The 25,289-nt window shown below is 37.7% G+C and overlaps 1 protein-coding gene across 7 annotated transcripts in view; it reads right to left on the bottom strand.

Annotated features, from left to right (window-relative positions):
• Positions 1–1,395: 1,395 nt before the first annotated feature.
• PIK3CB (phosphatidylinositol-4,5-bisphosphate 3-kinase catalytic subunit beta) overlaps positions 1,396–25,289 on the bottom strand; it is a 104,965-nt gene continuing 81,071 nt past the window's right edge. For all 7 annotated transcript variants that reach the window (XM_074877739.1, XM_074877738.1, XM_074877743.1 and 4 more), the window contains 11 exons: positions 21,478–21,599; positions 19,244–19,387; positions 18,192–18,291; positions 15,650–15,828; positions 14,892–15,001; positions 14,493–14,571; positions 6,893–7,060; positions 6,284–6,407; positions 5,060–5,205; positions 3,396–3,528; positions 1,396–2,927 (listed from right to left, as the gene is read on the bottom strand). In XM_074877739.1, the coding sequence (XP_074733840.1) occupies positions 2,790–2,927; positions 3,396–3,528; positions 5,060–5,205; positions 6,284–6,407; positions 6,893–7,060; positions 14,493–14,571; positions 14,892–15,001; positions 15,650–15,828; positions 18,192–18,291; positions 19,244–19,387; positions 21,478–21,599 (1,443 nt within the window). In that variant the 3' untranslated portion in view covers positions 1,396–2,789. The remainder of the gene's footprint in view (positions 2,928–3,395; positions 3,529–5,059; positions 5,206–6,283; positions 6,408–6,892; positions 7,061–14,492; positions 14,572–14,891; positions 15,002–15,649; positions 15,829–18,191; positions 18,292–19,243; positions 19,388–21,477; positions 21,600–25,289) is intronic.

The raw sequence follows: 25,289 nt of genomic DNA, 5'->3' as shown, positions 1-25,289 counted from the left end.
TAACATGTCCAGAAATGGTTACTTACGCAAATTTACGTGCTGTGAATTAGCTAAGGATGACATGACTTTTTTTCAGAGAGTTGTCATCTGCAATGTAGTTTCTTTTTAGCTTTCCTCCCATCTGCTTTAAAAATAATTAAAAAAAATTAAAAAGGGGGACATGGCACGCTTTAAATGATGATATATTTATGGTGGTTTGAGTCCAGAGGCCAACTGAGCATCACGCAGCTGTTCACTCACCACTTCCCCCCCAGCACTAGGAAGGAAGAAAATGAATCAAATGGCTCAGGAATGGAGGTGAGGACAGAGAGAGGTCGCTCACCCATTAATGGTCACAGGTAAAAAGACAGGTTTGTTAGGGGAAGAAAAAAAAGGCTTTAATTCAAAACACCAACAACACTTAACAGATAGAATGGGACAGTAAGAAGCATTACCACATCTTAAAACACTTCCTCCCACCCCTCCCTTCTTCCCGGGCTCAGTTTTGTTCCAGATATCTCTACCTCCTCCTCCAGAGGCACAGGGGCAGGGGATGGGGGGGGTGCAGTCAGTTCGTAGCTTCTTTCTCCAAGGGGGGGAAGCACTCCTCTGCATTCTTCCTCCTGCTCCACAAGGCTCTCCTCTCGTGGGAGACAGTCCTCTGTGAACTTTCTCTGTCAGGAATCCTCCCCGTGAGATGCATTCTTCTCGAGATGCTCCGTCGTGGGTCACCTCCATGTGTTGCAGCCCTCCCAGAACTACAACAGCGGGGGCTGCTTCTTCCCACAGAGTCCTGGGGGTCCTTCACAGGCTGCAGGCAAATCTCTGCTCCTCTGGTGACCCCCATGGGTGGCAGGGGGGCAGCCCTGCCGTCTCACCATGGGATACAGGGGGGCTCTCTGCTCCGGTGCACATCCCCCCCTTCCTCCTACTTCCTTCCACTGACCTCTGTGTTTGCAGAGGTGTCCTTCACGTAACTCCTCCTCACAGGTCCCAATCCCCTCCCAGCTTCCCTTTCTTAAGTACATTATCGTAGAGGCGCAGCCACCATCACTAATTGGTTTGGCCTTGGCCAGAGGTGGGTCCGACTTGGAGCCCGGGGAGCTTTGAGAAGCTTCTCACAGGGGACACCGCTGTAGTCCCTTCCCCTGCTACCAAAAACCCCACCCACACAGACCCAGCACAATATTATAACAAAAAAACCCAAACAAACAAACAAAACCAAAAAAACAAACCACCACAAACCACTTGTTACTTTCACAATATTCTAGAAGCAGAGGTCTTTCAGACAGATTAGCCTAAAGGGTGAGGACAAGAGACTCAAACCACCACATGAAATGCTATCCTGGCTCCAGACAGGTTCTTGACCTCTAGAAGAACCAAAAAAACCCCAAAACAACAACAAAAAATAATAAATCACTCTCAACAAAGTAAAACCACCTTTAATTAAATTCCTACATAAAACAATATTTCTATGCAAAACAACTGTTTAGTCAAAAAGTAAATATATATGTTTAATTCTCTTTCAAATGTCAACAAGAATTGAGAGCTACCAGTGTTCCTTGGAGAACAAGCAGTAGTTAAAGTCTACCTTGCTGATGTTCAGAAACAGTATGTTACACCTTTTAACCAGCAGTTCCCTATTGCACGTAACAAATTTGCTCTCCATTTAAGCACCTAAAAGCCTGGTACCTCACTAAATAAATTAAAACAAATCCAGTTTCTTCAGCAACCATCTTCAACATATATATCTTGGTAAAGCAACATTACTGCAAGCTTTTAATAAATACAGAAAGAAAAGATTAATGACTTCTCATTGTGTTTTATGGAATGATCTTTTCCCATAAACACTTGCTTTTCCAAACATTTGGGGTTTTTGGTATGTATGCTCTAAAAATCACTATGCGTAGGATATTTATGGAAAATTTTCCATACATCATTCAGTACATTTGCATGGCACAACTAATCTGAGATAGAAATTTCAATGTAAGGCTGTAAGGAGCTTCCTGCTGAACTTGAAATAAATGTGCCTCTTGAGGAGTTGAAAACAAAGCCCCAGAGGGCAAGTGGGAGACCGTAACCAGCGAGGGGTTCTCAGACATGTTTGGAATTGGCCTAACTTTCCTTTTGCCGAAGAGCTTCTTTTGTGTATCATGTCAGAGCAACAAGATTGTGCAACCCTGAACATCTGGATGCTGCATCATTTTCAAAGGTCTCTCCCTGCCCCCGCCCCCCCCCCCCATCTGCTCTTCTTTTGGCTGCACTATAAGACATTAAGCAGCTCCCTGTAGTACAATGATACTGTGGTTGCTATTTACAGTAGAATTAATGCATCTGTGCCAGTAGGGCAGAGTTCATACGAAAAATATACACAATATGCTCATTTTTAGCCAGATTAGGATATAAAAAAAAATTTTACTCTTCAAGTCCCGACTTTAAACAAAGAACAGTTCTGTCAGAGGTCTTCAAACCTCTTGAGTATGTTAGAGTACATTACCCTAACGTATAAAAACAAATATTTACACCTCCATAAAGTACCAAAGAATTTTTAAAAATGCCTAGTAGCTCTCAGCGTGCAAAGTCAGCAGGAACTGATTATCCAGGATGTTCAACTATTTGTAGAGACAGTCTTGGAATCAAGCATTCGGAAGCAGAGTGCAAAAGACTCAGGAATTATTTCAGCCCACTTCTATTTGTTGTTGTTTTGTTTTCTTTCTTATTTAAAATAAGTTTTGTTGGTCCATACTACAGATCCCCTTTAGAAACACTTCTCAAGGTAACATTCAGCTTAGTGCAAATGTAAAAATCTTCTAGGATCTGTAATCTTTCCGAACAGTGTGAGCCATCCAGTTCACTTTAGTAGTCCAACTTTCCCGGAGTGCTTCATCAAACTTTTGCTTAAATTGTTTTAGTGCTTCTTCCTCGCTCTTCCCTAAGGCGAGAGAGTCCTAAGATGACAGGAAAACAAGTACTGTTAGGAATTTTAAAAACCACAGTTAAGGCTTCATTCACCTTTCAACACAAACCACATTCTCTTTTTTTCTGTTTTGACACTTTTTTACCTCTTATTCATTGAGCAATACATCAGTGGTATTTTCTGGGTTTAAGGAGAAAACTAAAGAATTAAGCAAGTAATTTTCACCTTTACAGGTCTATGCTTGTGCATGAGCCAAGATGTAAAACACCTCTGAAATGACTACATTTAAGATGCAGGGATGCCGAAGTAATGTATATTCATAGCTTCCCTTGACCACTAGGACAGACTACACACCTTGTTCTATAGAGCTGAAAAAGAAAGCTTCGAGAACTATGCAGAAATCTTGAGAGAAATGGAAAACACAATGTGTTCACCTTAGAATCAAAATTCACATACTGAAAAAATGCTAAGTCCTGCTGAGCTGTAAATTTTACTTTACCTTGAGATACTGGATGTCCTTGACAGAGGTTAGCTCTGGAAGCCCTGCAGTTAACATCAGTGCAAAGAGTGTAATAAATAAGTTTCCATGTTTTCGCAGAATCAAGTATGCTTCTTCACAATACTGGCGGAACCTGCATGTTCAACCACAAAGCACATGCAATGAAGAGAACATATGAGGACTTACACAGTTGACAAATACACGTAATGATTTCCAAAAACGGTTATGTGCTCTAGCACATGTAACATTGTAGGAACACAGTAACAGAAAGAACAGAGGCGTCTACAGAACCTCCAATGCATTCCCACAGAAACATCCTATGCCTCTCCAATAAGCCCTTAAAAATCTTGGCACAAAAGACCAAAAGCTTTAAGGAAACCACTGTCCTTCAGAAAGAGCAAAAAAATGCCAAAGGTAATGCCAGTGTCCCACCTTCCGGAGAATTTATTGGGTGAAACACCCTGATGATCCTATATAGTGGACCTCCTGTGGGAAAACAAAAGCGCTGTAGCAGTCCCTACCGATCCAGCCTGCCTCTGTAAACATGCAAACATGGTCAAAATTGAACCAACTGCCAGATCTGGTATAAAGACCCATCATGCAGAGACTTGAAAGCTTACTCGATGTCCCATATGTGCCAAATGTCCAGCATCTAATCTGTAAATTTCCAGAGGAAATGGGAAGAACCCTTCAGACTAAAGATGACAAGTTGTACTTGAAAGAATAAATTCTCTTCTGAGGCATTTTTCAAGTGGAAGCAGAATCCTACTGCCATCTGAAGTACTCCATATTCCTCAGCTCTTGCAATAGCAGTCACCTAACAGCCTTTACTTCATGGTTCTAAAACTGAAGCTACAGGTCGATCTCCTCACTCTCCAGGAGAGACATGGGTCACCAGCAGTTGTTTTCCATTCTTCCTAGGCACACCATTACAAATATATGTACAGCTTCTTCTACCAAACATATCCATAAGATATATCAAGCCATACCTAAGTACTTAATTTCGTATCTTTATCAATAAATTCTTCCTTCAAAAACCAATAGCAAAGTGAGAGCAAAACATTCAAAATGCCCCTCCGGTCAATTGGTGAGAGTGATATAGAAGGGAAAAAACAAAAATCTGCCTCAACCGGTAGGATCACAGAGGGTAGCCTTCCCTTGCCCTGTGCTTTCATGTTCCAAGATGGGAAGGGGCATGCAAAAGTGTTGGGTTATGAGCACATGGCTCTGCATGCCTAAGCATCTAAGGAAGGCCAGGACTGATTAGCCCACTGAATGTGCATTGACAGACAGGAAGGGTGAAGGGAGCCTGTTTCTAAGTCCAGTGCTTCACCTCACTGGAACAACAGTCTGTGGAATCCCTCCCTAGTGCCCAGTGCTGCTGAAGGTAAAAGAAGATGAGCCCAGAAAAATCTGCCACCTCCTGCTGGAGGAGATAAAAAGGAACCATACCTTTCCACTGCAGAGCTGCAGTATCTGATGTATGAAGTAATTTGTATATATATTCTAGCTCAGGTAAAGTAGATAACATTGCAAATGCATGTTAGCACACTTCCACACAACTACAAGTGAGCAAACTAAACCCAGAGAGGTTCTTGGTGTGCTGGAAATTATCACCAGAGATCATCTCAGTCACAAAAGGGAGAGAACAAAATAATACTCACCGACCAAACTTTTCAGTGTTCCCTGTTTTTCCTTGTTGAATAACATGAATGAAGTCATAGGTGAGTATGAAAGGTACTCGCTCCCTTTTAATTCCAAACTTGGACTTGAAGTTTCCAAGAATATGCCCAAAATCTATATGAAAGAGCTAAAAAAACAGAAGTCAAAATTAATTTCTCCAATGAAATATTTCACTTTTCTAACATCTCTACAGGATGCAGGTATCAAGAACAGTTAACGCATAATGCTGCTCTCCACAGCCCATGGTTTCAACCCTTTGGGCCTATTTAGTTTTAAAATGTTTCAAGATTTATTTAAAGTCAGTGATAACACCCATGCTCTTATGAGCGACCACTGCTACAAATCAGTGTGCAAAGGATTATCTCAAGTTTAAGCTTCTGATCTCTGCCAAGAGACATCTTGCTATCAGATAGAAAAATGAGCCCAATGATGAGCCCCATGAGGCTCAACATCATCGTACCCAAGGGCTTCCTCATAAACTCAGGAGCAAAGTCAGTAGAAGTTAAATTCCTCACAGGAACCTGGGACGGTTCTCCCATTTTAGAATCAAAGATAAGGGTATTTCAGCTTTCTTCTAGTAGGTAAAAACTTAAAAGAATACTGCAAAATGTTTATAGAACTCCCACTTTTATAACCGTTACTAGTTTTCTAGTCTGATTTTATTTAAATTATTCTGCCAAGTTACAGTAGAAAGTAACAATTAAACAGGAAAATACATTTCTAAGAGTTTACCTAGGTTCTAGGTTTTGAGACTTATAGTTGTGGCATTATGCTGGTACCAAATTCAATATTGAAAATTTCTGCAGAGGTGGAGTGGACTGTAGAGACTAACTTCAGGAAAACTACACTGCTCAAAACTGCAATTCTTGTCTTTTTAAGGATGGTCTTTTGCAAGACACTCTAAGATTACTTTTATTCAATGGATCTGAACCATTAACAGGCCTTCTGGATGTTCTGAAAAAGTTCTATAGAACAGCTTCACTTGATATAGAATTGCTTACTAAACAGGCTTTGGTCGGTCCTTCCACTAGTCTTACATTTCCTTTCTTCGAAGCTCTCTTCAATTCCCAGTAAACAAAGACATCAGTTCTAACAATGAGTGGATTTGATTTTACTGAGACACTAAAGAAATTAAAAATTCTCAAGATAATTTTTGCACAACAGAAATACTGTAGTTATTTTCTGTTTACAGAAGAGATTTTTACCTGACCATTTTTTCTGACCATGATATTGTCACTGTGTCTGTCACCAATCCCCAGCACGTAAGTAGCTACACAGTAGCCAGCACAAGACAGAGTAAATTCTTCAATGGCTCGATCCAAGTCATCTCTATAACCACAAAGACAAACAATATTAGTGCATACTACTGGTAGTTCATGTCATGTCTTGACCTCAAAAAGGAGTTTTGCTTCTTTAAACCAGAAGCCTCTTAGAATGCTGTAAAGCTAGACTTATTTGAGAGAAAATACTGTAAAACATAGCTATGGAGAATAGGAGAAATGCAAACATTATGAAAGGCAACAACATCAAGACTTGAGACCCATGTAGTTTTCTTGGGTTTGTGTGCTTGGTTTGCCAAACCTTGTATAACTTACTCAACAACATGCAGTCAAAATGCTGCAGATGTCAGAATTTCAGCTGGATCATTGTTTGAATCTCAAGGGCACCACGAATCTGAGTCAGAATTTGACATACTGGAAAAATAAGTGGTAACAAACCTGCCAGAAGATCCACATGGTTCTCAATATTAAAACAGAAACTTACAGGAACTTTGTAGTTTACACTACAGATGAGAAAATTGCTATAGAAATTACCCTAAGTTGTATTCCTTCAGCCAGTTTAAGAGAGCATCTTTGTTGAAGGCAGCAGCAGCAGCAACATTGCTGCTATTTAACTGAATGTCAGCAATGGTTTCTGAACTAGAAACAGCCTCAATAAGGCCAGAGTGATCTCCAGTTGCTAAACAGCCATATGGCAATATCCTGAAACAAAACAGAGATTCACCTTAAAACCAAAAATAGTAAGAATGTTTCTTTAGTGTATTGGTATTTTGAGCGGGCTGAATACTCATGCAAACTTGAACATTAAACTCTGGGATGTTAACATACACATATTACTTGCAAAGTTGAAATACCAGCAATACATTTTAAACATTAATTTTTCCTATTACATACATATATGTATATGTAAAAAAAGAAATTATAAGCAACCCTAATTTTTCCCTTTTAATAGGGAACACAGTTACTTGTAATTTTATAGGAGAAACCATAGAGGGAGCCCTTTGTTTTAGTATGTTAATTTACTGGCTAAACAGACAGCAAGTTACACACATGTTCATTCTAGACTGAATTATTTGTGTAAATGAAAAAGCAGATTTTAACCTTTTTCCCCCATTCTTCCTATTTCAGCTTTAAATGTTGGAAATTCTTTTAAATATAAACATAAAATAGTATTTTCCAACTCTTACTAATTTTAAGCATAGAAACCTAATAAAAACCAGGAATACATCTTTTAACCCACCTGATATGAGTATTCCTGTGCATTCATATACTATAATGAAAATACCTATATGAAAATACCTACAACTATATCATTGCATTAAAATAAGACACAGTTAAAGATATGAATCAAGGAGAGATGTGTCTAAACAGATAAATGTATTTTTCCAAACTGTTTCCTCACTCCAGATGCTTAAAATGCTAAACAGAATGGCAACGCAGATGGGAGCTCAATGTATGCAACGGAAACTTAAAGCAAACTCTTCAAAGGCACTGCATCACAACTGGAGGTGTCTACTCTCGTGCTAGGTATCTCAGGTCAAAAATATTATCTCAGCTCTGGTTGTGGATCCATGTATAAGAGAATGGATGCCCATGCAAATCAAACTGCAGTACACAAGCTATAGACTAGCACTCACTAATTTACAAAGCTCTATAAAACAACTTCAGGGCATATTAAAATTTGTATGTATGTGTATATATATAAATCTAAATAAAAAGCACTGCTGGTGAAGCTGTCATCAGTATTTATATATAAAACAGATATTAAGTTTGATTGCTACGCAGCAGAACCACATCTCTTAACTGACAGCCTATTATCACAAGCCATAGAAGAAAAATAAATAAAATTCCAGGTGAAATTAATCAAACATTTTGGGATAATAGCTATAACTGAACCATTTCTCTACCTCAGTGATAACACACAACCAAAGCAGCGCAAGTAGTAATACTATATAGTTGGGTATTCTTCTCTACCGGCAACAAAGCAAACTGAAAACCTGATTCAACAGGGTATTTAGAGAACACTCAACTTCAAAACAAAAAAAGAAGTGCTGATTTGGAACCTTCTTCCCATTTCTATTCTAATCTATTTCCCAGTTAAAAGCCCCAGCTCTCTAGACCAGAGGGTTCTCACAGTGAGCAGAAGGGTATCTGTAATTACTGAACACCAGTGTTCATGATACAAGGAAGCACTGCCCATCCTTATCACGACACGACAAATGTAAGCCAAATATTGCCAGGTTAAAGTGCACGCTGGCCGTCTTCCACGGCATTTCAACCCACCCTACTTGCAGCTTAACTGGGCACTTGTCCAACAACTTCCCCTTCAAAAGCAAGCAATGATGAAAGCCTTCAGCCCCTTGAGGACTGTGCTTACAACTGCAGGAAAAAACATCCTTGTCAGAGAGACAGTTTGACAGGAGTCAAGTTAGGGACAAATCCTCTGGGGCCTTTCCATCTCATTCTGGTCTTTCTGACTTCAACATCTGTCAGCAGGATAAAAAGCTCCCTGCTTTTTAATGCCAGCAAAGACCATGGACAGATCAATACAGCAATTCTGGGCAGGACAGAAAATTCTCCACTCTGTTTAATACTGTTCTATATTTCAAGAGCTTAATTCTCCAAATCAGTATCTTTCCAAATACAACACCAAGTTCTGGTAATTTATCAACACAGTCTCTGTAACTTCAGGTCCAATGGTTTAAAAATAATGACATTCTTTAGACTTGTAACAAATGCATTTTTCAGTATGTTTGTGAACACTGATTTCATTCATACACAGCCGCTTAACATCAGACTTCACACACATTAAGGGAGGTGAAAATGAAAACTCACTATAAATAGGCAGTGAAATGAAAAAGTAGTTTGGAGAGCTCTCACTATCTGTCCAAAAAGTATTCAAGCACTAAATACCTTTACAACAATTTACCACAGCAAAGGTCACTCAACATAGATCAAATTCCTCAAATTTAGGATTTTCTGTTGCTCCATTAATTTACTAATTTCCTCCTTAACACAATTTCAATGCTGTAATATAGGTAAAGCAGCAGAAATACCTTTTGACACAAGGGTTACTCTCCTAAGAGGTGCAACAGTGCAGACCCCACAGCATGCTGGGGAAGACAGGTATTATGCTCCTCTGCTGGCACATGTATTTGTAATATTTAAATATCACTCAGAAACAAGGGAAAGTTATGTAATCTACTACGAATATGCCCATACACACAACTTCAGACATAGAATTTTTTAAAGCAAAATAACTTGAAGAGCTGTAACTTTTCAGGGGGTTTGAACCTCTGAAAGTCTCAATCTGTTACTCTGCAGATGCAACCTCAATATAAATACTGTTTAACTTGTTTGTTCCATAATTTCTCATTTTTAAAGCACAAGAAACAACTAGAGATAAACTACAGAAAGAACTGAGGAAGTTTGGCTGCACATACTTACTAATGTCTTAGGCCAACTATTTCCTGCTCAATTTTCAGGTAACAGTTTGTCTTAGAAATGACTAGGTATGGGGATTAATTAACGAATATGCTTTTTTCATTTTCTCATTTCTCTCTAGTACTTGACTGACATCTAAGGTAAACTGACTCTGAGCCAGACTTCTCTAACTGAGAAGGGCAGTGTTCCTCTGGGGTGATGGTCTTTGCTGTCTAATGGTTGGGTCTGTGCTGAGAAGCAGATGAAGTTTTATTCACTTGTGCACTCCACAGTCCATCCAGGGATAGCCCAGGATGAAAGGCCTACTGGCGTACACTGCTGCATCCTCCCTCATACCCTTATTTCCTTTTCAGATACAAACCCTGGTCTTGTTCTGGTATGTGGTCAGAACACACACACAGGAACCCAGACAACAAAACACACCATGTGTGAAAGAGGCCGGTGTACCCATGAGACAAATTAGTTGACAGTTAAACAAACAAACAAACCAACCAACCAACCTTTCTCCTTCTTCAGCTGCGGAGATCTCAAAACCAAGATATATTTGGTGTTCCTCTCCAGAGCTGAGAAATCCCACTGGGAGTATCATGCTTGCTTTAGACACAGACTGGGCTAAGATTTTGTTTTAAATTACTACTAAATAACTGATTGTGGATTGCAGTGCAATTACAAGGAAACCAATCCTACCCCAAACTCCTTGATGGCAGGAGTTGCCATTTGATCCACACTTCACAAAAGATGTACGATTTGCTTGTGGCAAGATATTACTGACTGAAAAAGAGAGGCAAACAGCAAGTGCTTCTGCTCTTACACTGGTGAAACAAGCGGGAAGCCCTGCTTTTACTTGAGTGGAGTTACCGAACTTTCTTTAGTGGAAAAAAGTTGAAAGGCACAAAATCCATCATGCATCCACAAAAGGAAAACAGGAAGCAACAGCTTCAGGGAAACCAAAGCCTTAAAGGATGATACAGGGCAAGAAGACAAGACTCCACCCATTGGTATGGATGTATGAAGTTGTATTTTTCAGGAAAGCAGATCTATCTGACACTACTCTTTTGCCTGCCACCATGCCTCTTACCCAAGCAAAAAGAATCAAGCCAAGTCCCAACGCATGAACAAGTCAACACAATTCCTTACCACTGCTGTTAATTCATTTTGGAGTTTCCTCTTCTTGAGAGGCATGTAGACTGTAAACATGGAGATCACAAAGTCTTACCCTCTTTGCTGCGGCCTCATGCTCCAGGCATTCAGAGTGCTGCCCAATGCTGGTTTCAATTAAGGCCATTTCAGAGCCTTCCCTTGGCAATTGCCTGGTTAATCTCTCTTTGATAGACATAGGATTGTAACCCTGCCTCAATCCCAGAATTTTATTTTATAATCATAACTATGAGAGGATGAATGGAAGGAAGATGCTCCCAGTTAAGTAAATAAAAGGAAGAGACCAATTATAGAACTTCAATTCTCACTAGGAACTTCCCCTTTCTACTTTTTTTCTTCTAAGAGTTTTAAGAAAAATCTTGGACATCAGAGACACTTTTTGGTTTTCCTTTGTTGAGTTTAAAAAAATGCCTTAGTCAGGAAAAGCATATTTGATGACTCCTAATCACTATTCTTGTTTGCTAGGCATGGTGTGTGGCCCAGGCTGGAACCACAAACTCAGCTTCTGGGAAGGCAGGAACCAAAGCATCCTTCATCTGGGATTCCACAGCTGCCAGAGGTTGTCCTTGCCCCTAAATGCTGGATCAGTCTCCTCACAGTCTATTTATAATGACATAAATTATCTGAAGTTTCCTCAAATCAGCGTTCAACTTAACACACATTCAGCCACCTCAGCGCAAGCGTACGCTTCCAGAAAAAATTTATTATTCACATTCCTACCTTATCCCATACTTCACTCAAAGGAATCTTTCCGTAAGTCACAAGCTTCGAATTCTACTTATCTGTGAGGACTGATGTTATGTGCCTTATGAAGCTCCCACTATTAGGCTTGAACCACAAGAAATGTGAAATGAGCTCAAAGAATCTGAATTAAATATTTCAAGTAATATTTAAATAAGTCCTTCTAGCCTTAGAAACAACACTTAAAAATTAAACACAAAGGATTACAGATGTTTCACAGGCACACAAAATTGAATTTATGGCCTCCAATGAGGCCAATGTCTATAATGATGTGACACTCAGTATCTTCTTTAGAACTATTTTTCTAAAAAGAATAAATTAGAATCTGAGAATTTTTTTAGCTAAAACTGGTGTATAGATTTGGCTGGAAAAGTTCCCCATGTACTAGAGGGTTGTATGATAACATTGCACAATGCCTGGTTACTGTTTCTCTTTGGAGTACTCTAGTATTCCTACAAAGAAGTCATGCTTATCTTAGCAAGCATATGAAGGTAAGAAAGCTGCTTTGCAAGAGACTTTGGAAGATTCATAGATATTTCCAGTCTGAAAAATGTTTTCTGACATCCAAATAGCATTTTATCACAAAAAGAATGCAAAGTGGGACTTCAGAATATACGTTGAAGTTGTTCACAATGTCTGCAAGTCTCGGTGCAAACAGTGGTAAGAGGACTGCTCACAGGAGCAGTCACAATCAATTAAAAAGCAACTAGCTGACACGGAAAGAGATATTGCCCTAGAGAACTGACTAATGAACTAATAAATAAATGAAAATCCCACAACCCTCCCCATCATTCTGAAACAAGTTTTCCAAATGCTGGAAACCCCTGTACTCAAAGTATCTTGCAAAAGCTTATTATCGCTTCATTTTGAGAGCGGTGGCTTTGGAGGAGCAGCAGAGCAATTGAGAAGATTCTTCTCTAACAGAGTATTTCTGCCCTAACAGAATACTTAAATTATGAATTTTCATTTCTACTGTAAGTTTACAACCTCACAAAACCTGACAAAAGGAAGCAGAAACGGAAGCTTTAGCGTGAAATACTGGCAAGTTCAATACCATAAAAACCTTTTTAGTATAAATGCACTAGGACATTATGCTTTTCCTCCACTGACTTTATAATGGTGAGGTTAGAACTACTTCATTGAAATGGCATTGAAAAGTGAAATTTTAAGGAAGATGCAACATATTTTTTTCCCAATATAGTAGTGGTTCTAAATATACCACCTTTGCTGCCAATCTCATCTTACTCTTGAATGACTATCTGCTGCTTATCATGATTCAAAAATACGACTGAAAACATGCGGTAACTGAGATCAGCAGGTGGTAAGTATAAACCAGATGGGAGTACTTTTTCTTACATACATACTTAAATAATAGAAGTCTTTCACCGCAGAATACTGACAAGGCTAAGAATATAAAAATTCCTGTACACTCCAGTGGTAATCCACTTGTCAGCCTCCAGGCAGAGTATGTAGTTGTCCACCCACCCAGACTGTAACATCCTAACCCAAGAGGCAAGACTATTATGGGAGTCAGACTCAAAAGCCTTGCTAAAGTCAAGGTAAGGACATCCTCTACTGTTCCCTCCCTCAAAGAAGGCAATCGGATTAGTCAGGCATGGTTTACTCTGAGTAAACGCATAGTGACTGTTCCCAATCATCAAGATTTTTTTTGTACAGCAGGAGTCCTAGAAGAGAAGCACAAGCAACTAACCTCTGCTCTCCCAAGACCCTCATCTTCATGAAGCCTGTTACGTAATTAATACAAGACAGACATTCCTCTGTTAAATTTTGTAGGGGAATAGATTGCAAGTATAAAATTTATTTTCACAGTAATACATTCATCTGTGACCACGGCAGCACAAACCATACATGCCCTTAAGAAATAAGACCAAGAGAAATAAGAAAATGTTAAAAAGAAGAACCTGTATTTGTGCATTCCACAATTCTGGTAATTCTCAACTAGACAGTGAAATTCTATTGTAAAGAATCTCAAGTCTCCTACTCCCCTGCCCCCAAATTACCAGTACTTAAAGCTGACTAATTTCTAGAGCGGGTTTTGCCCATTAGAGACTCTTGATGGTGTATCCCAGATGCAATCCTCAGCAGCTAATTTTCGGCCAGCAGATCTGTGTTCTATGTTTGTACCTCACTTGCACATGTGTATTAGAGTTGCAACTCCCATAATCACCAAGTCCCCATTTTTGCATATGCCTGGAAAACCAGTGACCATTAATAGGTAAGTTTGTTACATGAGGAATTTATGAAACACCTCCGTTTGGAAAGGTCACAGACACAAACAACAACAAAAAAAACCCCCAAACACCAAAACCCACTTGCTGGACCCTTAACTCAAGAATTGTTTCCTGATCTCACACAATGCTTTCTATCTAGATCATTTTTCAAAGGATGAAAACAGAAAACTATGTAAGACAACAGTGGAATTTATAATCAGCATGGCAACTCAGATAAACAACAAGAGAGATGGTGCATCAGGAAAAATACTTTGCTTGATAATAAACAAAAATCCCATTCCATTATTTCTTTTCATGACTAAATTCTTTTGTAATGTGGGCCGATCTAGGGAATGAAATGTAAAGAGAAGCCATCTAATTAGTCAAGGTAACTGCTTTCTATAGCCTGTTCACCTTGGCTATGACAGCTGACACCTTTGGGCATTGATACAGATGTTTAGAAAGGGGACAGTAGGGAAGGTATTTAAAAAATAGGAAAGCTTTACACTGCTAAAAGTGGACTCTCCATCCAAATAAACTAGCCCTCGAGAGATCCTTACCGGAGATCCAGACCAGCTTCTTTCCAAAGTATGTCCATCAAACGCAGGATCTGGAGCGTCAACATGTCCTGTCGGAGATCTGTAATGAAAGGTTGAAACTGCTACTTCAATTTCTCAGTGTGTTGTAGACAAACATTCTAATGTTTGTAAGGCCTTCAGAAAAAGGTATCTCAAAATACTCAAGAAGCCTAAAGGTTAAAGTGGGTTTAACCATAATTATATTACCATGACTGATAATGTTTATACTTTGAAACCCAGTCAGAAGATGATGTTTAATTTGTTTGCCAATGTTAAAGAAAACCATGTTTATATTATGGCAATACAGAGCAACACAGCTTCAGTGCAAGTGTGGGAATGAAGAAGGAAAAGGAAAATGTTAACATTTTTAGCACTGCTTACCATCACCGTTTTTAAAGATGATCCCTACAAGATCTCCTCCAAACATTTTATTGTTGTATACTATCCATAGAGGCTTCATTTTAGAATCCATATATCTACACTTCTCGACACTAGAAGAAAATACAACAAAAGTTTTAGTCAAATAAGAATAATTCAACTGAAAAAATCTAAACATTGTTCAAAACACAACATGCAGACTTGCAGTTTGGAAGTACTTATAATGTTATCTCTGCTTTCATCCTGCTACTATGCTATGAATGCTTACCAAGTGATGAACACAGCCATTACAGATGGAATGTATTAGATGCCATGATTGGCATATACATATCCAATGCTTAAATTAAGCACCTGCATTTTCAGAAAAAATAGTTTTCTTTATATCCTTTCCCATCAAATTTTAGATGTTACATTTAAGTGCTGTTAAAAGTTTTAGTGGCTTTTGTGCTTATTGACAATAACAGAAGCCAGGGATGCAGTCTAATTCACTTTTAGGTTTATATTTAAATATATTTAGCTATGGTAATGCATTGACTAAGAGTGTGTTAAGTTTCATGGTGGATTACAAAAATCTAACTTAACTGATACCTTAACCTTAGGAAGATTCCCAACAGATCTTCTCTCACGATAGAAAAATTTCCCTGTGAGAGCATATCCGCTGAACAATACAGCCAAAGGAAGTTAAAGCACATATGTGTTTCTGCTTTACTGTTTCTGTGCGAAAGCTATGGTGAAATTTTATTCACTCATTCTTAACTTACTGTAGTTCTGAAAGTATAACAGAAGGATTCAGAGGAGACTGGAGGTCAGAAAGTGCTTCTCTGTAAGCATTTTGTTTCAAACACGTATGCATTGCATCTTTTCCTTTTGCTTTGCTTTGCTTCATGGCATTCAGCTTAATAAGACTATTTAAAGTCTTCATTTTATTAAGGGCTTCCACCTGAAAGAGATATTTTACCTTTAAAAGTTACTGCTCCAACTTTACACATAATACAATGCAAAATCCCATTTTAAAACAAAGTGTTAAATAATTCTACAACTTTTTAAAAAAGGAAATAATAATGGCAATTAAGGTGGCATTTCTGAAAAAATATGAGAACAGCCTTTTCTAAGTCACTCATGTCCCAGAAATCTTATTAAGTAACTAAGACATTGACAGAATGAAAGCTCCTAAGCTTCAAGTCACTTTCTAAGGCATGACTTAACATTTCCAAAAAAATGAATGAGGTATTTTAATGGATGATACATTTACACAAATTCCTTCTTCAAAATACAATTTTCATCCACTAATTCAACCAAGCATGTAACATAGGTGCCTCTATCCATACTGAAGTCAACAGAAATAATACTGAGTGCTTCATAGCTCTAACAAAATCAAACATTACTTGAGAGGAGCTATGGATGCAGATACTTCATTGCACACATTCAGTAAATGTTTGCTCATTAAAATCCTGCTGAAGTTAGGCATAAGGTAAATGCTCTAATCAATTAAGGTGTTCCAAACCATAGTATCTCATCTAAGCAATATTGTTAACTTAGAAACCTGTAAAAAGGCAAGGCAATTATTTGCAATCAGTACAGGTTGGTTTAACCCTTCCCCCCCCAGCTTCTGTTTTGGAAAGTTTTCTACTGGCACATAATTTCTAAGAGAACAAGTAAACTATTAATGTAAATGTACCTAACGCTAAGAGAGAAAAGCCCTTCAATAACAAACCTAGAGAGCACATACAACAAATACAATTTCTACATTGCACCTACATCTAAGCAACTTGTTAGTTGAATATAAATTAATTCTTATAGCAATCAGCTGTATTTGCACTAGCCACAATTAACACGCTCAGTAACACACATATTCTCTAGCAAACAGCATCAATTTAATAATTAGAAAAGTTGATTTCTATACAAGGAAGCTTCATCCTAACTTACAAGGTGCTGAGTCAAAACTTACCACTTCTACAGACAGACTGAACCCTGTCAGGCAGGATGCTGTGGAAATTGTATGTGGTTTGATTATAGAACTGAGGCAGTGGAGACCTGCCAGGTCAACCATCTGTCAAAACCAAAAGCGTTCTGCTTTTCCACTATGCTAGGAGCTGTACAAACATCAGTGACAAGGGAACAAAATGGAACCTGTGTTGTACAAACAGGAACTTTTTGAAGTATTTCTACTTTGAATTTCTTCCGTGTTTGCACAGTTGGGAATTTTTTTGCCCCTTCTTTGATTGTACTGACATTTGCTTCCTGTGAAGTGCACAAAAACTTTACTGACCTTAGGTCTATTGCTTAAAGCATTTAATCACCTAATCTTTTTATAACTGTGATAATACTAACAATCACACATGTGTAAGAGATGGTCTTTTCAATGTCCTGTGAACTGTAATAACGAGCACAACAGTATGTTCCTGTTCCATACACCTTTCAAAACATAGTTTCAATGTAGGCAGTATCAAAACTGTTAGAAATAACATTCACCAGACAAGTATCTACTGAGTTAGTCTTTGTGGTCTGATATAGATGTTAACTCCAGAGAGAGATCATTTTTCAAAGATTTTTATGGTCACAATCTAAATTAACTTGCTAAAACGGCATTAGAGACTTCAGATATGATTTATGAGTGTCTCTTAATGATCTGCTGATAGACTTACTAGTGTGTTTAAAAGCAAACCTCTCACACTTATTAGGGTATTTGAAAGCAAACATATCTCTTCTTTTTTTTGTAAATGGCACATCTACATTAACACTAAAACGAATACTTGGTTTACTTCAACACCGAGGAGTACTACCTTATACTTCAACAGGGAGTACTACATTATCTACATCTCCAGGGGTTTTTGCACCACCTTTTAACAAAAGCCAAAGCTGCAGGAAAGTAGTCCTGGAGTCATCTACATAAAGTTTAGATAGAGAGGTAATAGTTTCCATTGAACAAGCTACCCTTACTGGGGAAAAAAGGTCACAAGTTTCAAGTGCACAGAAACCCTTCTTCAGTTAACAATCCAGCCAGTCTACTGTTCTATCCAGAATACACGCGCATACTGCTCAGAGGATCTCGCACTTCTCGGAATGCTACAAAACCAGCTCCCTACCTCGAGGCCCCCCAGCACTAGCTGCTTTCTGTGTCAGGGAAGATGGCTTCATCATTCATCGATTTAGCCCTTTTATTTCTGTCGCACCCATGCTTCCTCCTCTTCCCCGCTCCTCAGCAGATGGACTTTGTTAAGGTAACCCATAGGAGCAATGGAGTAAGTATGAGAGTTACAAGCTAGTGTAAGTCAAGATTTAAAGGAGAAGGGAAGTCCATACCTGTTTAGCAAGCACCTTCATATGAGCAACACTTCCTCGGCAGTAAGCTTCAAGTATCAAACCAAACTGTATTGAAACGGCAGGTATGTGAACCTCTGACCTGTAAGAAAAGCTCCTCTTCAGACCACAACATTTACAGATTAGCATTCTTCAAATCATTAAAAGAAACAAGCCAAATAAAAAGACAAATGCCAAAACACCTCATGGTCATATAGATAAAACAAAAAGCCAGATTTCTTAAGAAATAACAGAACACTTATGTGCTGAAGACTGTGAGGGCTGGCTGGTTTCAATGCATGCCACTTGTTTCAAGGTCTAGGACTGTTCTGGAGGCGGTAATGTTAAGAGGCAGCAACTGGATGTTTTCAGAAACCCTTTTATTCAAGCTAGTAGTACTGATAAGTCACAGAAGATGACATTGACAATCAGGGTTGACATTAAACCACGTGTTCTCAAATCTTTGTAAGGAAAGGTCAAAATTTGCCTGAGGGTGAACACTTTGAAACAAAGTGAACCTTCTACCAGAGTCAATTATCCTCTGAAACATTTTCATGTAGTACTTACTCTTTTTATTTAGAAATATCAAAATAAATTGTACTTTGAAGACAGAAATTCAAGCTATTGTCCGTTCTGAAATATTTCTGCCAGTCATGGAACTGGTCATCAAAAGTAGCAGTGACACACAGAACTGCTTTTACTTTCTGTTAGACTCTCAACAACAATATAAGTTTTTCCCAAACGTAAGGTATAAATTTTGTACTTTTACTGCATGCACAGCCAAAACAAACACTAAGGTTATACACAAACCTAACTTATCAGATAGAACTGAATGCAGTTTGCAATACTTTCCTCAAACAGTACATTTCAAACCACATAATATATTTTTAATTATAGGCTTGCTCTAATCTATAAATGCCAAAGGTAAAGAAACATAAAAAGGACTTGTAGGGGACTATGCTAACGGCTCATTGAGAAAAATCCTCAAAACGTCATGTTTGAAAGTCCAACCAGTCTCAGTAGTTTCAGAAAGACATAAGGGGAAAAACTCCTACCTTAGATGCCAAAACAACATCTGTCCTATTCTCCTATTAGCGAGTGCTCTCTCCAATAGAAATCTGGAGAGCGCACAATCAAGAAAAGGTTCATATTTCAGGACTTGCACAAGTTGAAGAAGATACTGAGAGAGCTCTTCATCACTAGAATGAGGTACATAAAAGCAGTCAGTTACAGAGTAACTAGATCAATGATATTCCAGAAATTCATATGCATATGACAGATACAATAGTGACAGATTTGTTTCAACAGCAAGAGTGTCCCCCAATTTTTCAGTCTCATGGAGAAGGACAATAATACACAACTTAGTGCAATTGCCAGATCGATCAATTAATCAGTAAGTTACACCTCTAACAGAATCTTAAGTAAAAAAGCAGAATCTGTAAGCAAAAACCTGGTATTCTGTCATAGACTTTTACAAGATCAACATCTCAGCCCGAGTGCTAGGTTAAGTACCTGGGACATTAATTATTTCAAACTATTTCAGACTGAACATTGGTTCCCTTTGACCACTCAACCTGTGACTGAGGGGCTGGACCTCTGGAACCACATAAAGACCCACTGTAACTCAGTAGTTCTCTGCAGCAGGCATGGACAAGAACAGAGAATAATTGCACATACCTATCAAAGTCATTCCGCTTCCAAAGCGGTGAGGGAAGTGTATACATGCCACCGAAAGCAATTCAATTAATGACTTTAAAAGTTACTACTTGTCAGTTAATAGCTGTTAATTTAAGATACACCTGCAAAGTGATCCATTTAGCCAAAACTGTTTGTTTGTTTTAGAGTTTTTTCGTTTTGGTTTTTAAATCATAGCAACAACATGAAGGTTTTTAGAGGCTAAGGAAAAGTACATCATCTTTGAAAAACCAGTGCCCAAACCACTCCTACTTCAGAAGTGCAAATTTAAGTATTTAGTCACAGTTCATAAACATACCTTTGAGAAGCCTCTATGTTAATTGCTTCAAGTAATATTCTGACATAATAAAAATCATTCCACTAATTTTCTATGAAATCCTGTATTGTCCTCGCAAAAGAACACTCTCACACTTGACAATTATGTTACTCTAGAATAAACGTGAGCGTTTGTTGACTTTTTACGTTTCAGTATCTTTTGTCTTATAAAAGGCCTGCAGAATTCAACTTCTCTGATTAAAATAGAAGGAAAAGAGTAGAATTTCTTCTGTCTGTCACTTGAAGGCTTCAGAGATGCAAATACTGAATTCTCCTATTCTCCCCATCTTACTCTGAAAAACTTCAGTAACTTTGTAAAAACTTTCAACTATGCTGTGCTGTATTTATTTTCACCTATTTTGTTAATTTCAGTTACTAGGATCACCTTTAGGTTACAGTTTTTACCAGCTGCCTTCATCAGACTTTTTAAAGAAGTTGAAAATTGATTTCTGACACCCAACTGAACACAACGATTTTGCTTCAGAGCCAGAGCTAAGGATTCTGGAAATAATTCCAGATGTAACAATTCAGTATTATTAGGGTAGTCCAGCAGCTAAAGTGCTTGTTTGCATTTGAAAGAAGTCAAAATATTCTTCTTTTATTTTTACCCCAAAATTCTAGCCTTGACCATTAAAAAATTAATCATTAGACTAGTCACCACAAAGAACTTAAATTCAAGGACAGGAAATACACAGTAATGCTGCAAATGATAATATTATAGAAATCCTGCCCTAGGTTACAGTGAAGAGCAAAATTATAAGCGATAAAGGAAGAACTGCAGATAATGAAGGCTACTGTAAAGAATAAACAAGTCAGTAATTCCCTGTTTTTTTATTATATGCTACAGCTTACATTTCTGTTAAATGATACAGCCAATACCTGACACAGAGTGTGAGGTGGCTGGGTGGGAGTTTTTATAGTATTCGACTATTGTAATATTTTCTCCCTTTGTTATTAAAAAGTCCTCAATCTATCTTGCTCCCTGCCTTTGTCCAAGAAAGGGGTGAACACACAATCCTCTCTGGGACAAAGGTACACTGGTCTTCTCTTAGCAACACAGAAAATAATAATCACAGAATACAAGATGTCAGAACAAGGTGGTTTTATTTGGCTGCCAATGTGCTTATCTTGAAATTAGACTGCTTTCTTTGGCCATCTATTCATGGCAGACAGTGTGTTTACATCTTTCCTCTTTGTGTTCTTTTTTTCCTACGAACAAACAGAATGCAGTTTTTCACCCCAGAAACCCTTGCATGCTGAAGTAATACAATATACTCACCTCATTTGCTTTAAACAACCCACTGCATATTCTCTGACGTACTGGTCTGGATAATTGAAATCCAACAATTCTAATGCTTCTCTAGGCAGCAGCTTGGGCCATATCTGAAGGAGAGCCTGAAGCTGTTTTAAAAAGACAACTATTAGGTTACAGGTGAAGTAACTATTTAAGAAAACAGATGGGTATAACTGCCCATAAAAGCATCCATGCTAACAGGAGGAGGTTACAGACTGCTTTGGAGGGAAGGAGGGGAAAAAAAAAAAAAAAAAAAAAAAAGAGGAGAGAAAAAATTTCTGGGAAAATAGGCCCACTTCTGATTAAGTTTCTTACCCTGTAAAATGATCCAGATTATTTTTTTGGCACCAGATCTCACTTACATTTAGTCTGAAAAAATCTGTTTCTTCACACACAGACACAATGCACAGTAAACAAAAATTAGGTAACCCCAGATATGTAAGTTTTAGAAACAGTTTCAATAAAATTTAGATGATGTTTTGCAAATGCTCTCATAAATACATAAACATTTTGGTAATGGTAAAAGTTTTCCAATAAAAAATAAATTAAAGAAGGTTTTTGTTGAGAGAGATCTTTACCAAAAATATTTATCCCCCTCAAATGATGGAGCTTTTTCCCACATGCACTGTGAATAGTAATGAGCTTAAATTGCAAAGAGGATGATTCAGGTTAGACGCAGGAAAAAAAAAAAAAAATCCCAATACTGAAGACAGTGATGTGCTGGGAAAAATTACAGAAAACACTAGTGTATTATTTTGGACTACCAAAACCAACAACATCTAGAGGTCTCATAAAATAAACTGATTTTACTGCATTTTAATGAAGCTACCCACTGAGAGTATATTTTTAATAATATGTATATAGTTCTAAGACTGAAACAGTACACTATTACCCAAAATAACCAAGCTTGGATGGGTAAATGCAGTCTATCAACAGCACAAGATTTTTCCTCTCTGTAGGAATGACTCATGATAAAAATATTCTTCCCTACAAATCAGATAATACACGTATCTCATATTTAAATAGCAATTTATAAAATCTGAATGATTAGGAAGATCTTATTTTCCTCCTGATGTAGTAATCCTTTTACACCAACAGTGAAAAATCTCTATTTCTACTATATGTCATAGTTCAACTAATGCTTCCAGTGCAAGTACGACAAACATGTATGAGTTCATGGTCTCAGCCTGAATTTACCGTGTTCATAACACTATTTGAATACCTAGGGGGCCAGATTCCGCACTGGCTAATCTGTGCAGTTTTGTATAATTCAGAAGGCAAGAAACGGGCACAGATCAAATACAATGTCAAGCCAGGGGTCATGCTACAATTCCAGAAGTGGAAGAAAGAATCAAACTGTTTTCATGGGCAAATACTGGTATGAACACATGCAAAATTCATAATGATATTAAGTAAAATTAAAGACGTTTTTAAATATAGATGTCATAATCCCATAGAAATATACACACAAAAGTCTATTCAATCCATAGCCCAAGTAAGGGTCAATGACACCATTCCTTACATTGAGAAGAACCACAGCCATCAACACTTACATATCATGAATACTTTACTGAAATTCTGAAAGAAATACTAACACTGAGCAGACACTTAATACCATAAAACAGATGTTGAAAACACAAGCAGCAGCTATGCTTGTCAGACACACAGTAAGAAACTTCAAAACAAATGTATCAGAACTTCTAGACAACCTACCTTAAAGGTGCAGAACCAACAAAAATATAGAAACATTTTATTAATAATGAACAATCAAAATGAATTGAGAACCTGAAATACAGTCTGAAAAGATGAATCAAAGTGGCCTTACATGCCTCATATATCAGGCAATGACATTTGAAAGTCATGGTCTACAGCAAGTACGCTAACTGTGAAGTTTATTTGAAGATACAAACCTCCTCACTTTGCCAAAATCATTTCAGAGGTTCTTACAATGAGAAAATAGTAAGTGACATGAGCTTAGAGGGAGCAAGATCTAAATGGCCTATGAAACAGCCAAGAAAATTCCCCAAATACCTACTGCTCTGTTCACATTCTGCCTTGGAACTTCTATTAAGAGAAATTAAAATTTCTCTACAATATCAAACACGTTTGAGATGCTGCACACATGAAATGTTCCATATTTTTCTCACACGGTTTGAAACTCCTGAAAAGCTGTGAGAAAATGAGGAACTTCTATTCTCAATAACAATCTAAACGTTTAGAGAAAACTCAAATTTGGCTTTGGTGTATCAATATTTTTTCTATAAAGAAATGACCACAATTTCTTTCCTAACAAGACAAGCTTACTATAAGACACAATACAGTTAAGCACAGGTCAGTGTTTTTATTCTAGCTACTTCAAGTATTTCAAAAATCAGCTGTCCTTTCTCTAGTTCTCATTAATGATGGTGTCACTTCACTGAGAGTGGATTTGTTTTTTCAAATAATGGCTAAATTCTGCTTTGAGAATAAATACTTCCTGTGAATTCCGCTCACAAGTTCTGGCACTCTCCTACTCTGCTGAGCGAGGAAGTTATGGCAAAAGTAAGAGCAAACACCTTCAGAATTCCTTCAGTACAACTATTCTAAAATACTGCAATACAGTGAGAGCTTGGATAAAATCTATATAGTAAGTAATACAAGAAAGCTGCTTTAATCCATTGTACATAACTTCATGGACCACTGAACTAATAGGTTAAAGATGGTCTACGATCAAGTATAATACTCCATTTCTAAACCTTACGACTTTTGAGCTGCATTAATAGAAACAGCAATATAGTTATTGAAATCATTTTTCTTATAAACAGCTGGTGTTTGGTTGGGTTTTGGATTGTTTTTTTTTCTTTTCCCCAAACTGTTTGCCTTAAGTGTCAAGACTTTTACTGGAATACTTACAGCTAACAATCGACACTAAAAAACTTCTAATACCACAAATATTGCAACATACAGCTAGTACTAGATATATTTAGTTTTAGTGAGAGGTAAGTTATGAGTCCTGCTAATTTTGGAATTCATATAATTCATGAGGGTGTCTTGCCTTACCTGAAAAGGTAAGCCATCGGGAATACTTACATGTCTGTGCATTACAGAAATATTTGGCATGTTAAAGATTAAGATCTCATTTTCCAGACAGACTATTCTTGCGGCCAAAACCAATATTAAAATATAAACCACACTATTGTCTATATATAAAGCAAACATAAATATTACATTCCTTCCAGAGAGTACACAGTAACAGGCAAGATGACTACGTATTTTCATCCATCTGTTTAAATAAAATGCTTTAAACATATTTTTTAATATTCCCAAATTTTAAGGACTTTGAGCTGTGAGCTAATATCCATACTCCAAATAACTCTTCAAAACTCTGCTACCAAAAGCCGTATTTCAAAGCCCCTAGCAAGCAATCAGAATGCCTTTTCCTTCACATATTTTAATGAGTAAAGAAATACCTGCTTGTATTTCTACAGTGTGTATTTCCAGATAACTTTTAGTAATGAACAATAAATTCAGAAGCACATAATGGAATTACTGAGGAAGAAAGGATTCTTGCACGTGAAAGAACACAAGTGAGCAAGGAATGTGTGAGTACTACATTTTGTTAGTGTAGTGTTCATGGCACAGACAAAGAGCTAGGATGAAACTGCATTTATTTTTATAAGTTCACAGAACATATACATCTAGCTGGTAGGAAGGATATAATAGAAAATAAACTCTATGCTGGAGGCAAACTAAGATTCTGACTGACTGGATAGTCACAAAAAAAAAATCACATGATGAATAGATGGAAGTTCTCATGG

Source organism: Strix uralensis, chromosome 9 (assembly GCF_047716275.1).
Source record: "Strix uralensis isolate ZFMK-TIS-50842 chromosome 9, bStrUra1, whole genome shotgun sequence".
Lineage (NCBI taxonomy): Eukaryota > Metazoa > Chordata > Aves > Strigiformes > Strigidae > Strix > Strix uralensis.
This window is presented reverse-complemented; position numbering and strand designations above follow the sequence as displayed.